This window comes from Melospiza georgiana, chromosome 2 (assembly GCF_028018845.1).
Source record: "Melospiza georgiana isolate bMelGeo1 chromosome 2, bMelGeo1.pri, whole genome shotgun sequence".
Taxonomy (NCBI): domain Eukaryota; kingdom Metazoa; phylum Chordata; class Aves; order Passeriformes; family Passerellidae; genus Melospiza; species Melospiza georgiana.
Window position 1 is genome coordinate 80,311,745 of NC_080431.1, and position 13,440 is coordinate 80,325,184.

At 49.9% G+C, this 13,440-nt stretch overlaps 2 protein-coding genes and 1 long non-coding RNA gene across 3 annotated transcripts; 2 read left to right on the forward strand and 1 right to left on the reverse strand.

Moving 5' to 3' along the window:
* Positions 1 to 5: 5 nt before the first annotated feature.
* EMG1 (EMG1 N1-specific pseudouridine methyltransferase) lies at positions 6 to 3,819 on the reverse strand. Its single transcript, XM_058018910.1, has 6 exons — positions 3,667 to 3,819; positions 3,475 to 3,576; positions 3,024 to 3,165; positions 2,604 to 2,662; positions 1,018 to 1,167; positions 6 to 258 (listed from the first exon to the last, which is right to left on the reverse strand). Exons 1-6 carry the CDS (start codon positions 3,805 to 3,807, stop codon positions 145 to 147), a joined length of 708 nt encoding a protein of 235 aa, XP_057874893.1. The 5' UTR covers positions 3,808 to 3,819; the 3' UTR covers positions 6 to 144.
* A 189-nt stretch (positions 3,820 to 4,008) lies between these two features.
* Positions 4,009 to 8,991, forward strand: PHB2 (prohibitin 2). Its single transcript, XM_058045677.1, has 8 exons — positions 4,009 to 4,191; positions 4,272 to 4,356; positions 4,431 to 4,510; positions 4,909 to 5,093; positions 7,193 to 7,322; positions 7,771 to 7,874; positions 8,282 to 8,359; positions 8,908 to 8,991. Exons 1-8 carry the CDS (start codon positions 4,065 to 4,067, stop codon positions 8,986 to 8,988), a joined length of 870 nt encoding a protein of 289 aa, XP_057901660.1. The 5' UTR covers positions 4,009 to 4,064; the 3' UTR covers positions 8,989 to 8,991.
* A 147-nt stretch (positions 8,992 to 9,138) lies between these two features.
* Positions 9,139 to 10,606, forward strand: LOC131080150 (uncharacterized). Its single transcript, XR_009114143.1, has 2 exons — positions 9,139 to 9,205; positions 10,034 to 10,606. It is a non-coding gene; the product is annotated as an uncharacterized LOC131080150 (long non-coding RNA).
* The last annotated feature ends 2,834 nt before the right edge of the window (positions 10,607 to 13,440 follow it).

The following is a 13,440-nucleotide window of genomic DNA, read 5'->3' on the forward strand; positions in this document are numbered from 1 at the left end:
ATTGCTTCAGAAGCTACAAGGACGAAGTTGAATTGTTTTCCAGGAGCCCAAAGCTGCACCAGGTCCACACCCAAGTCAAAGAGCCCTTCCAGAATGTGAAGTCACTGTATACAAGTCCATCATGACAGCAGTAGCAGCAGAAGCTCATACTATTCCCCACACTTCCTCAAAGGCAGTAGTAATTTTAGCACACGTCAGGGCAGCAGAAAGGGGATAGTTGCTGATGGAGACCATCTTTTCTGTATAGTCAACATTGACCTGGGAGAAGAGGAGGGGAAAATAGAACAAAACAAAAAATTACCAAGTTGCAAAAAGTTTTCACTGAGTCCCATCTCCATTAGTACAAGAAAGACAAAGAGCCACTGGAGAGGGTCCAGCAGAGGCTAGGCAGATTACTGGGACATGGAACCGTCTTTATGGGGAGAGACTGCAGGGCCTGTTTTGTCTAGGGAAGGGAAGACTGAGAGGAGATCTCGTTAATGCACATAAATATCTCAAGGGTGGGTGCCTAGAGGATGGTGCCAGACTCTTTCCTCTGGTGCCCAGCCACAGGGCAAGGAGCAGTGGCCATAAACTAAAACACAGGAAGTTTCACCACAACATGAGGAAGAACTTCTTTACTCTGAGGGCGGCAGAGCACTGAACAGGCTGCCCAGGGAGGCTGTGGAGTCTTCCTCTCTGGAGACATTCAAAATCCACCTAGACGTGTTCCTCTGTCACCTGCTCCAGGTGACCCTGCCTTGGTAGGGGGTTGGACTGGATGATCTCCAGAGATCCCTTCCAACACTAACAACTACAGAGGCACAGTATTTCCTCAGCAGGGAAACTGCCAGCCTTCCCTTGGGAGGGACAACCGTCCCAAGTGTTGCAGTTTTGGGCCTTTTTTGACAAGCATACAGGGGAAAATAGGGGGCTGGGTGGAGGGGAAACCAAGCCAAAAAGGGCAGATAAAACCTCCATATTCAGAACAAGACTGAAACCTTTTCACAGCCCCAGGTAAGGGACACACACACTTACCGAGCCGTGGGCAAAAGCTCCCACCACGATGACAACTGGATCTGCGGCAGGAACCAGCTCACGTAGATCTGACACCTGTGATGCTGCAAAAGAGGTGCCAATCTTCATACAGCCCACGGGCAGATGGTCAGTCACTGGGTTTTTAATCACCTGCAGAAAGCAGAAAATTAATAGGGGTGTAGAGGAAACAGATCCTGACACATAGCTAGATCTATTGTTTGCTAAAAGCAACAGACAAATGAAAAATTCATCAGCTGGTTGCAGGCTGCATCAGGAGCTCATGACTGGTGCATCTGGAGCAGTCCATCCTCATTGTCCTTGGTGGTGCTGTCATTCCACAGCCAACACTGTGTACTCAGTTTGACATCACAGACTGCCCTCACCCAAAAATCAAATCCCCTTGAGTTACACATCCTGTTTCCCTGTCCCCCTGATTACCCACCAAATACACCCAGGTCCTTGGGCAAAACCAATCCCAGATGGGTTGAGGTATGCCCAGGATGCAGGTGATGTAGAGGTAGATGAGCCTTGGCTGTGGGGAGCAGTACAACGAGTAGCAGAGCTCCCCATGAGCAGCAGTGCAACTCCTGAGTAATCCAAAATCAAAAAAGTCCACAAGACCTTCTCCAAGTGACAGTAGGCAATATGGAATAGCCAGGAGAAGCTGAGGCATAGCACTGCTCCCAGAAGAGCATCCCAAACACCACCTTCTCCTGCAAAGAAGCCATGAAGGACTCATTGGGCAGCAGGGTCAGGATCCCCAGGAACAGGGACAGAACAAACCCCAGCAAGTGTGTCCAAGTGTTGCCAGTCTCAGTGTGTAGCTGGAAGATGTTCTTAAAACGGGCACAGAGGGATGGCATGGAGGACCTATAGTTCCCTTGAGGCAACTCTGTCTCATCTTGGCTGGCAAGCAGGCTGCTGCTGGGATTTAAAACCACTCTCCTTCTTTGGAGAGTCCAGATTTTCCACCAGAAAGTTACAACACACATTGAAGTCATGGTTAGTTCTTCTTTGCTTCTGGGAGTCTTGCTGACCTGCCTGCTGACCCGTGTCCTCGGGCAGATGCACTGGCTAGGGCCAAGCCTTCTCTGCCAAGGTGACATCACCATCAGCTTCCTCAGGCTGCTGCGTTCGTGGCATTTCCAGCACCAAGGGTAGTTCTTCATGTGAGAAATCTGATATCATGATTAATCCTTTGTCCCTGTGGTTAATCCAGTCTTCCCCTCTGTGACTACAGAAGCCATTCAAATTAATTATATCTTCATTTCCACCTCTCTGCCTTTTTGAAAGCTGTACCTGAAAAGTGTCAATGTCCAGGTGTGGCAGTCAGGCTCACTTGAGGAAACAGATCCCTCAGCTCCAAGGACAGGTGTGTTTGGGGTTTCCTTCCTGCAGCAGCAGCTCCTGGCCACTTAGCACGTGGGAGAGCCCCCCTGGAACCAGCACCCCCAGCAAGGATGGGATAGAATTGCAGCCACACCCAAAACCAAAAAAAAACCCCACACCTCCCCCACAAAAAAATCCCTCCTGCGTTGCCATTAGAATGTTGCAACATTAGCTGTGAGCAGTTACAGAGTATTTACCTTCAGCAGTTTCTGAGGCCCATCAGCTGCTCTAACACTGAGCTTATGCAGCAGCTGAACTGGCAAAGAGAAAACAAGAAAAAAAAATCACTTAAGCTGCGTGATGATTTGCTGCACAAATCCCATGCTCTGCCTGAGCTGAGCTACACAAAAAGCCCACTTTTAGAGTTCCCATCACAGTCTGAAAATACTTATTTTGCTGACAGCACAGCCTCCTGCAGGCACTCCCCACTGTGCTAAGGAGCACACGGTTGGGGTATGCATCCTGCAACATCCCAGAAAGATGCTGTCACTTCTGTGCTCTTCTCTCACTTTAACATTTTATGACCAGTGCCGGTTTTTGACTTTTCCCAAAGTTCCCCCAGGCCTGGCCACCTTCCTGCATTATTCTATAGCTGGTGTAGAGTTTGAACCACTTACCCATAAGTCCACAGAATCGATCAAAAGTTCTTGGGATTCTGGTTTGGGGATTGATTTCAATGAGAACATTCTTCTTGGTGTGGATGTAAACCTGCAGGAGCCCAGCCCGATTCAGGGGGCTGTCCATCAGCATCAGGAGACTCTGAAAGCAAAAAACACGCAGTAGTGGAAATAGAAAGCACAAGAGAGAGAATTCTAGGGAAAATTGGCGGTTAGCCCCCACAAATGCAGAAGGGACCGATGTCGAGGCTGAAAGCTCATGCCACTATGGGATGTAACGCTATAACGCTAAGAAATCAAGCCCAGACCCAAACAGCGACTCCACCAGCGTAGCGAGGGAGGCCAAACTCGCCCCCGGGCTCCAGGGGCACAAGCGGACCCTCGGGACGATGGCCCGGAACCGCCGTGCCGGGAACCCCGGGCAGCCCGGGCCGCCGCTCCCCGCAGGTACCTGGTGCGTGATGTCGGGCCGCACCTCCCCAGGGTCCCGGCCGTTCCGCAGCAGCAGCGCCTTGTGCTTGTCGCAGTTGAGCAGCTCGAACGTCTTCCCCACCTACGGGCAAAGCACGGACAGGTCAGCAGGGAGCGGGAGCATCCCCAGCGCGGCCCGGCCGGACCCGCCCCGATCTCCCGCCGCCCGCACCTTCACGGTCTCCAGGCTCGCCCCCTCCAGCACGACCAGGAGCCGCCGCTGCCCGCGGGACCGCTTGGCCTCCACCGAGCGCCCTTCATCATCTTCATCCTCCTCCGGCGCGTCCCCACGTGCCCGCCTGGGCGCCGCCATTTTGTCACGCGGCCCCGCCGGCCCCGCCCCGGCCCCGCCCTTCCCACCGCGGCCACCCAAGATGGCGCCGGGGCGCGCCCTCTATCTGGCGCCGGCCGGACCCGCTTCCGGAGCGCCTCGGCCGCCGCGCCGGAAGGCGAGTGCTGGGGGTGGGAAGGGGCAGCGGGGACGCTCCTGGCACCGCGGTTTCCCGCCGGAGCGGCACGGCGGTCGCTCCTTCCGGTGTCCTTCCCGGCGGGGGCGGCGGCGGGGCGACCATGGCGCAGAACCTGAAGGACCTGGCAGGGCGGCTGCCGACCGGGCCCCGCGGCGTCGGCACCGCGCTTAAGCTGCTGCTGGGCGCCGGTGCCCTGGCCTATGGCGTGCGAGAGTCCGTCTTCATTGGTGAGTGGAGTCCCCCCTAAGCCCTCGGATCCTTCATGCCCGCCACGCGTGCTGACCAAGCCTCCGCTCTCTCCCCGCAGTGGAGGGCGGCCAGCGCGCCATCTTCTTCAACCGCATCGGCGGCGTGCAGCAGGACACCATCCTGGCCGAGGGGCTGCACTTCAGGTAGGGCCCGGCCCCCCCGGCCCTCTCCCGGGCCCGGCGGGGCCCTCGCCCCTAACGCGGCTCCGCTCCCGCAGGATCCCCTGGTTCCAATATCCCATCATCTACGACATCCGAGCGCGGCCGCGGAAAATCTCCTCCCCCACCGGTTCCAAAGGTGAGACACAGGGGCCGCGAGGGGGGAGGCACGGGACAGGAATTCCGCCATAGTGTTGGCGCTCCTCGCACAATTATGGAATGCCAAGGGTTTGGAATAGACCTTAAAAATCGTCTAGTCACAATCTCGTGCCGCGGATAGTGACTCCTTGCACCAGACCAGGTTGCTCAAAGCCCCATCCGACCTGGTCATGAACAGCTCCAGGGCTGGGCCATCCGCAGCTTCCCTGCACAACCCGTGCCAGTGCCTCACCACCCTCTCCGTAAAGGATTTCCTCCTAATTCCAACAGAACGCCCCTCTCCCCGTGGGTGCCGCTGCTCCTTGTCCTTGTCCCATCCCGGCTGAGGGCTGCGGGGGCTCTCCCTGTGCCCCAGCCCTGAGCCGGCTGTGCCCGCAGACCTGCAGATGGTGAACATCTCCCTGCGGGTGCTGACGCGGCCCAACGCCGCCGAGCTGCCCAGCATGTACCAGCGCCTGGGGCTGGACTACGAGGAGCGAGTGCTGCCCTCCATCGTCAACGAGGTGCTCAAGAGCGTCGTGGCCAAGTTCAACGCCTCGCAGCTCATCACGCAGAGGGCCCAGGTGAGCCCGGCCCGGCAGCCTCGGCTCGGAGCTGCTGGGTGGGGGGAGCAGGGGAGGGAAGGGTGGCTGTGCTCAGCTGGGGAGTGCATCCACGTGGGAAACGTGTCCCACGTACAGTTTGATTCCAGTACAGGTATAAATACTGTGCTGGCAGCTTCCCAGGGGTAAACTGGGTCTGTTAGTGCACAGAGTGTACCAGAATGTAACATTAGGGGAGAAGGAGCTGGTTTGCTTAATTGCCCACAGGTGTCAGTGGACCAGCCTTTTAAAATACAAATCTTGGAATGACTGTCAGAGCAAATTAAGCAGTTTTGAAAGATCTGAAAAACAATGGGAATGAGCAGTTAACAAAGCACTAACCTGTCAGTGATGGATGCTTCAGAAGGTCACAGATAACTTCTGCTCACAATCACAGCATGGGTCAGGTTGGAAGGGAACCACAGAGGGTCATCTGGTTCAGCCTCCCTGCTCAAGCAAGGTCATCCCAGAGCACATGGCACAGGATTGCATCCAGATGGTCCTGGAGTGTCTGTAGTGAGGGAGACTCCACAAGCTCCTTGGGCAGCCTGTTACAGTGCTCTGTCACCTGCACAGTAAAGAAGTTATTTCTCATATTTAGGTGGAGCTTCTTGTGTCCTGCTTTCTGCCCATTGCTTCTTGTTTTATTGTTTGACATCACTGAGAAAAGCCTGGCTCAGTTGTCTTGGCACCCTCCCTGTAGGCACTGATTAGAAAAGGCTTGGACTGTTCTCTGGGGGAGTGTTGCAAAATATTAGAAACATCTAGCTTTAAAATGCCTGTTGTGAAAGTTTGTATTGTAATAGTTTGCCAGGGATTCTGAGAGCTCTCATCCCTTTAGAGCTGGTGCAGAGAGGGTGTGCTGCTCTTGTTGTAAAAGGTTTTAGAGGAGGTCCTGAAGGACCAGGACAGTGCTGAAGAGGAAAAGTTGTTAGATCAAATACAAAGCATTTCTCAGCTATCAGAGACCGCATCACTCATCCATGTCAAAAGAACCAAAGAGTAGAACTGAGTGTCCTTAGGTTTTGTTGTAAGAAATTATCTGCATTCCCCTGGTGAGGGGCTTCAGGGTTTTGTGCTCATCCACATGGAGTGCACTGCAGGGATTTGTTGGTCTTCATGTAGAAAGAGAACACATGGAGAGGATGGGACAGCAAGGAATATCTGTGAGGGTTTCAGCTGTGCTGGAACAAAGGCTAAGGTTAAGCCTCTGAAATCTCAGATAATAATCATTCTTTGATCTCTGGAGTTTTGGAACAAACTGAATTATATTTGTCTTTTTGTCATGTATCCATCCAGTGCTTTTTATTATAAAGTTTTGTGGTATTGAAGGGATTGATAGAAAAAAAAATCAGTGATTTCATGTAATTGTGCACTCAGGAAAGGTTTCTGCCACTCTTTAGAGTTCTGCTCAGAAACTGCTGCAGTAAAAGTAAAAGCAAACGCTCTGCTGGCCAAGCATGTGATACTGTAGCAATAGTTTCTGTTTAAGTCAATATTTGGTGCAGGACTTGTCAGGCTGCCTGAAAAAGGTGCTGGGAAGTAAGAGTAGAATAAATCAAAGTATCTAACAGCAACACCCAGCCAAAGCAGCCAAAAAAAGCGGAGTAGCTACACGAGACAAGTAGCTACTGTATTAAGAGATGTGATACAGGTTAAAAACTTATGTGGTCATTTCTTTTTTTGTGTTGGAGTACAGTTATGAAAGCACAGCCTGCAAACAGTGGCAAAACCAGGGTGGATAACGAAATGCTTATTGTCAAAACTGTGGGAACTATGGAACTGGATGTAGCAGGATGTGAAAGCAAAAGATGCTTTCAAGGTTTTTTACTTTCACAGTGTTACTTGCATAGAGCAGTTTAGTAGCAACTATAAAAGAGCTGTAATAGGGTTTTGAAAATGGTTTTTGTGGCTGTGGATATGTTACTCAGAGGTGGTGTGGATGTCCGTGGTTTGGAGCTGGGGCTGGGGAATGTCTCTCCCAATGCTGTGAGGAGCAGTTGTGCTTTGCTTTTGGAGTGCTCAGGAAGTGAGAGCACCCTGTGCTTGGGACTACTCTTGTTGCTGTGTGTATGTTTCAGGTGTCTCTGCTCATTAGGAGAGAGCTGACAGAGAGAGCCAAGGATTTCAGCCTCATCCTGGATGATGTGGCTATCACAGAGCTCAGTTTCAGCCGTGAATACACAGCTGCTGTGGAGGCTAAGCAAGTGGGTGAGTTCCACTGGTGCCTGACAAGGGTGCATTGCCTTTGCCTTTTCACTGAGCTATTAAACAAGGAGGTGGAATTTGGGCTAGTGTGTCACTGCTGTGTCACTGTATAAGTTCAGGCACAGGGTTACAAATCTCTAAGCCTCCTTAGTAACAGAGCTGAACAGGTTTATTTTGCAAGTGTTACCAGAAAGCCGTAGCTAATGGGATAGACCACAGGAGGGACTGAGTTTCCAAAACTAAGGTTCCTCTTCAGACTGGGACTCTGTCACTCACTGTGGGGGTACGTGTGGAGGCTCTGGGTGCTGTGGGTTTTACAGGTATGTTTTGTACTTGGATGTGTTCCCAGAATGTTACTGGTTCTTTGGGAAGCAGAGCCCCTGGTCTCAGCTGTCAGGTTCTGATGGCAGAGACAATGTGTTTCCAATGCCTGTGTCCCTTCTCCCTGCAGCCCAGCAGGAGGCACAGCGTGCCCAGTTCCTGGTGGAGAAGGCCAAGCAGGAGCAGAAGCAGAAGATAGTTCAGGCTGAAGGAGAAGCGACAGCTGCCAAGATGATATCCTGCTTCAGGAGATTTTGTGGGATGTGGCTTGTGAGCTTGGCAGTGCTGAGGATCTGTCACACTGGGCTCATGCTTAGGAGACTGTGATCTGTTGATAGCTCAAGTAGGTCACTGTTCTTTTTTCCCTTCCTGCAGTCAGCTGGAGCGAAGTTTGTCTGAGGTTACAGGCCATGGACCTGCACTCCTTGTTGTAAAGTTTAACTTTCATTGGCTGTGTGTGACCATAATCCATAATGTCCATGTCTGGGCAGGTGAAAATATGCTTACCCAAAGGCTCATGTTACTGGGAAAGAGATTGCTTTTTACCCACTGAGATGTTCTTTAATATGGCTTAGGAAGAATTCCTTGAGGATAAGCGGCTTCTGTTTGTGGGATTTTCCTTAACTTTGGTTCCCTTGTACCTCGGGGAAGCTCTCAGCAGGAATCCAGGCTACATCAAGCTACGTAAGATCCGAGCTGCTCAAAACATCTCAAAAACGGTGAGCATTTGGGCACAGAATTCCCTTTGTCCTTTTGCAGCCCTTGTGTCCCCCCCCAACCCAGTGGCCACATGATGAATTTAAGGCGAATGTGATCTGCCCTGTCCTGAGCTTTGTTCCTGCCCAGCCCTTCTCTGCTCAAGTAGAGCTTAAGACTTAGCAAGGATCTGCAATTAGATGTGAGGCTCAGAGTTCATGCCCTTCATATGACATGGCCAGATCCACATCAGATTCCATCACCCACCCTCTCCCGCAGCCACCTAAAGCTTCTGGTTAGCTGCAGCTGAGAAAGGGGGACAGAAAAAATGTGGGATCAAAGGTCTTTGTGACAGAGAGACAGAATGAACACTTCTTTTAGAAAGTCTGATGGCTCTGGGATGGGAACTCAGGAAGTAGGGAGTTGTTTTGGGGAATTGCATTGATTTAAATGAGATCTTAAGTAATTAACAAGAGTGCTGTATCTGAACGGGGAGGTGGGTTCCTGGTGCTGTTCCTCTATGTGCATTTTTAGTCCTGGATGCCATGTCTGTAATGAATTTCTTTTTCAGATTGCTGCCTCACAAAACCGTGTGTATCTCACAGCAGATAACTTGGTACTGAACCTGCAGGATGAGGCCTTCACCAGGTAAAGGGGCTGGGTGCCTGGGTTTGTCTGCACCCTGCCTGGGAAGCTGCTCCCCTTTCTGGAGCTCTCTCAGGACCCCAATGTCAGAGGATATAGCCAAGTAGGGAGCAGCCTCTCCTACTGTGGGAATGGGGTTTTTTGTTTAATCTCATCAATTTACTCTTGGTTTTTTTTTCTTTCCCACCCTGCACCCCTTACTGCATCTGCTGACACAGAGGAAGGTAAGGCACTGCACGTTTTGATCCCTTTGTTAGTACTGGAACCAGGGTGTTGCTGTTTCCTGGTGCCTGGCATGTTTCTAGCCTGGGCCATTTTGGCCCCAGCAAGTTTATTCCAGTCCCCACCTCAATTCCCATTTGTGATGTGAAACTTGAAGCTTTCCTTGCGGGGAGCCACACAAACGTGTACATGGAGTGTGCAGTAATTGGAGCTCCATGTGTGCCTCGTAGGGAGCCTTGCATGGGAAAGGCAGCAGTAACTGTGAAGCCTTCTCTGAGCTACCACATGTGCAGGGCATCCTGTGGTTATGGCAGACAGGCCTAGAAGGAGACGGGCAGATGATCTTGGGAATTTGTGGTGGTTTGGGCTGATGATCTCTGGGGAAGATGCTTTTGTTATTGTCCAAAAGCTTTCCAGTTCATGTGAGACCATTCCATCTCCTGCTTTCAGAGCTGTCAGGAGTTTGGTGGCTTTGCCTAATCTGTCCAGTGTTTACTGAAAAACTCAGTGCCAGCTGAGCTAACAGGATGCAGCTAAAAGCTTAGATTTCTCAGAACTGAGAAGGGAAACCAGAGTTGGTTTCTTTTCTCTGGGATCTTTGGTTATAACATCCTTTTTCCTCACGTCTGACCAGATTCTGTTACATTTGTTCCAGAAGATTTAAGGGGCTTTGGGAAAAAAACCAAAACACTTGCCTAATAGGAAGGACTTGGAAGTCCAGATCCTTTGGGTGTGACCCATACCTCAGAATCCATATTGAGGGGCTGGTACAGCTTTGCTTGTCCTTTCTGGTGACTTGTACTGATGACTCCCTTCTGTCTCCCTTTCAGTGACAGCCTCCTACCCAAAGGAAAGAAATGAAAGAAGCTGAAGATTCCTAGAACCAGCATTGCTGACCAGCAGAAGATAAGAGTGAGGATCTTTGAACTCCCTCCACTAGTATTGTTTGTCCTCACTATGAAGTTTTTAATCCAGTAGCCAGATTTTGTCCCCATGCCTCTGCTCCATCTGTGGTGATTCAGTTACAGGAATGGGCTCTGCCTCTAGGCAGCTGCAATTCCATCCTCATCCCACCAGTTAAATTTGGAGAGGGGGCAAAGGGGCTTACTGGTATTAACCCACGTGGATATTTGCCTCTAATCTTCTTTAATATTTAGATTTCTGTAGGATATCAAATTATTTTTTGGCCAAGTGAGGGAGTTCTTCTGCCATCAGCACCAGGCTTTTTTTTCTAGTAAATTCTGATTCTCTCTCACTCTTGATCCCAAGAGAACCTGGGACTGAATTCAGGACAATGCCATTCATTGGGTGCCTGTCACTGCTGGAATATCTTACTTGTGTCACTGTCTGCTCAGTGATGCTTTCAGATATTTGTAAAAATTAAAGAAAAAAAAACAACCAAATTTTTATTGTGTCTAAGTGTGCTTAGTGCATGGGGAAAAAAGTGGTTATTTTATGTAGTGAGAGGTGGAACAGAGATTTTATTTGGTTGAAATTGGAATGAGGATGATGAAGGGAAAGGAACAAAAGAAAGAAATTCACTCAGGGTCACTGGCAGATCATCACAGTGTGGGGAGAGGGGAGAGATGTTTGGATGCTCACAGAGCTGTGTGGGTGACCAGGCTGGTTCCTTAGCTGCCTGTGAGGAAGGGCTGCAGATGAGGGTAGGTTGACCTGCTTTTCCAGGTCACAACAGCATCTCTATGCTGTGTCCTGGCCTCCATTGTTACACCTTGGGCTTTTTCCCCTCTGCTTTCCTGGCTGAAAAGAGAGGGAGAAATCTTCCTCCACTGACTAAACTCTCCTTTGCTTGTGTTTCAACAGCAAGATCTTGTGTCCTTTAGGGGGAGCTTCTCTGCTGTTTCTCTGGGGTGTTCTATACCAAGATTTAAGGCTTTGAGGTTATCAAAGCAGCATAGAATCATAGAATGTCCTGAGTTGGAAGGAACTCACAAGGATGAAGTCTGGGGCAACCTAGAAGTTAAACTTTAGGTGAGAGCATTGTCTAAACACATCTTGAACAGAGACAGACTCAAGGTTATGGCTGCTCCCCTGGGGAGCTTGGCCATCCTGTAAATTACCTTTTTTTCTGATATCCAACCTGAACTTTCCCCCGTGCAGCTTTGAGCCATTCCCTGTGTCCTGTTGCTGGACACCAAAGAAAAGAGATCAGCACCCCCCTTCTGCTGCCCCTGATGAGAAGGTGTTAGGTCAGCCCTTGGTCTTCTCCAAGCTGAATTAACTTTGTATCCTCAGCTGCTCCTTGTAAGTGACACATTTCCTTGCTGTCTTTGTTGCCCTCCTTTGGACACATTATAATTATTTTTATATCCTCCTTGTATTCTGGAGCTTGAAGCTGCACCCAGTGATGGTGAGGCTGGAGCTGAGTGCAGTGGGACCCTCACTTCTTTGGCCAGCTAACTGTTCTGTGCTAGCACAACACACCTGGCAGGACCTGCCATCACTCAGAATGCTCAGAGCCTTTTCTGCAGGGCTGCACCCCAGTCTCTTCCTTCAGTCTGTGTTCACAACCAGGATTGCAGCATTCTGGGTGCAGAATCTGGCATTTGCTCTTGTTCAGTTTTGTGTGGATGAAATTGTGGATGTGTGCTGAATGCTGTCCAGAGGGATATATCTAAAGCTTTGCCAAAACAAAAAAAACACCCCACATCTGCCTTCCTTTTGACTGCTAGGTGGGTAGCCTTGTTGTGAAAGGTTATTACATTTGTAAGGCATGACTTTGCCTTCAAGAACTCATGCACACTTTGATCAATGACCACATTGCCTTTCAAGTCTTTTTCTTGATAGCTTCCAGACTAATTTTCTCCACAGTTTTACCAGGCACCAAAGTGAAACTGATTGACTTGTAATTACCAAGATCTTCTTTCTTGCCCTTCTTGAAAACTAGGACAACATTTGCCAGCCTCCATGTCAACTTATACAGATTCCCAAGGCTGCTGATTAATAACTGAGAGAGGTCTCACAGTTACATGACCACCTCTTCAGTACCCTGGGAGGAGTCCCACTGGGACCCATAGACTTGGGTGCATCCAGTTGCAGCAGCAAATCCCATACAAGTTCCAAGTCAGCTGGGAGTTCATCATTCCCCCAGTCATGGCCATCCAGCCCAGGGCTCTGACACCCCCCCATCACCAATGTCAGAGGAAGAAGCAAAGGCAGCATTAAATGTCTCTGCTTCATCACTGTTTGGGGATGAGGTGACCCACCTCATCAAGTGACAGACCAGTGTTTCTTTTAGTCTTCTTTCTGCTCTTAACATACTTTAAAATGCCTATTTTTACCCATTGTAGTACCAGCCAGCTTCAACTCAGGCTTGGGATTTTTTTCCCTAGAGTGGCAAGGAGCATGCCTGTCCCCCTGCATAATCTGTCCTTTCCAAAGTCCATACACTTTCTGCTGAGTTGCAGAAGGAGCTCCTTGCTCAGCCAAGCAAGCCCTCAGCCTCACTGGCTGGACTTCTGACACATTGTAACTGCCTGTTCCTGTGCTCCTGAGAAGAGGCCCTGTAAAAAGTGAGCAGCTTTTATGTACCCCACTGTCCTCTAAAGCAGATTCCATGGGGACTTACCAACTGCTTCCCTGCAGCCTAAAGTCTGCTCTCCCCAGGTCCAGGGCAGTAGCTTTACTTACAGTTTTTCTCCTATCTCAAGGACTTTCAACTCAGCTGTTTCATGATCATGATGGTCAAGACAGCCACCCCAGAGACCGTGTCTGTTTACAACCGACCATCTCTTTTTACAAACAACTCCAACCTGAGCTCTCCAGGGAAGAAAAGAGGCCTTTAGGGACTTCTTCCTCTGGTGAAGCACAGCACAAGATCTTTAAAGGAACAGATAAAATCTATGGATTCCTAGTTTAAGGCTTACTGGCAATCCAAGCCATAACTAATACCTATATATGTGAACTTGCAGCATCACGGAAGCACAAATTCTTTGAACCAGCTTTGAAAATGCATTCTCAAATAGTCACCCCAAAGTATTTGTGTGTAACAGATCCTATGCAAAGGAGACTAAACTGCTTATGACAGTGCTGTATTTCTTCATGTGCAATCAGGAAGGTTCTTGTTCTGCCAAAATTTTTTGTAGACTGGACACTATGTACACATCAAGCTCAGGATTTGAACACAAAGAAGGTTCTCAGTAACCTGAGCTTGTTCCACAAGATGTCTTCATTTTCAGGCTTCAGGTAGAGTTTAAGCTAACCCTTGGTATGCCTT

Bases quoted from the DNA above. Each gene is read 5' to 3' on its own strand.
- EMG1 (XM_058018910.1), bottom strand. From the start codon at position 3,807: ATGGCGGCGCCCAGGCGGGCACGTGGGGACGCGCCGGAGGAGGATGAA. The intron at 3,577-3,666 runs GTGCGGGCGGCG...CTTTGCCCGTAG, and splicing joins CGAGCCTGGAGACCGTGAAG to GTGGGGAAGACGTTCGAGCT. The intron at 3,166-3,474 runs GTACCTGCGGGG...TTTTGCTTTCAG, and splicing joins GGCCCGACATCACGCACCAG to AGTCTCCTGATGCTGATGGA.
- PHB2 (XM_058045677.1), top strand. From the start codon at position 4,065: ATGGCGCAGAACCTGAAGGACCTGGCAGGGCGGCTGCCGACCGGGCCC. The intron at 4,511-4,908 runs GTGAGACACAGG...CTGTGCCCGCAG, and splicing joins CTCCCCCACCGGTTCCAAAG to ACCTGCAGATGGTGAACATC. The intron at 8,360-8,907 runs GTGAGCATTTGG...TTTCTTTTTCAG, and splicing joins CTCAAAACATCTCAAAAACG to ATTGCTGCCTCACAAAACCG.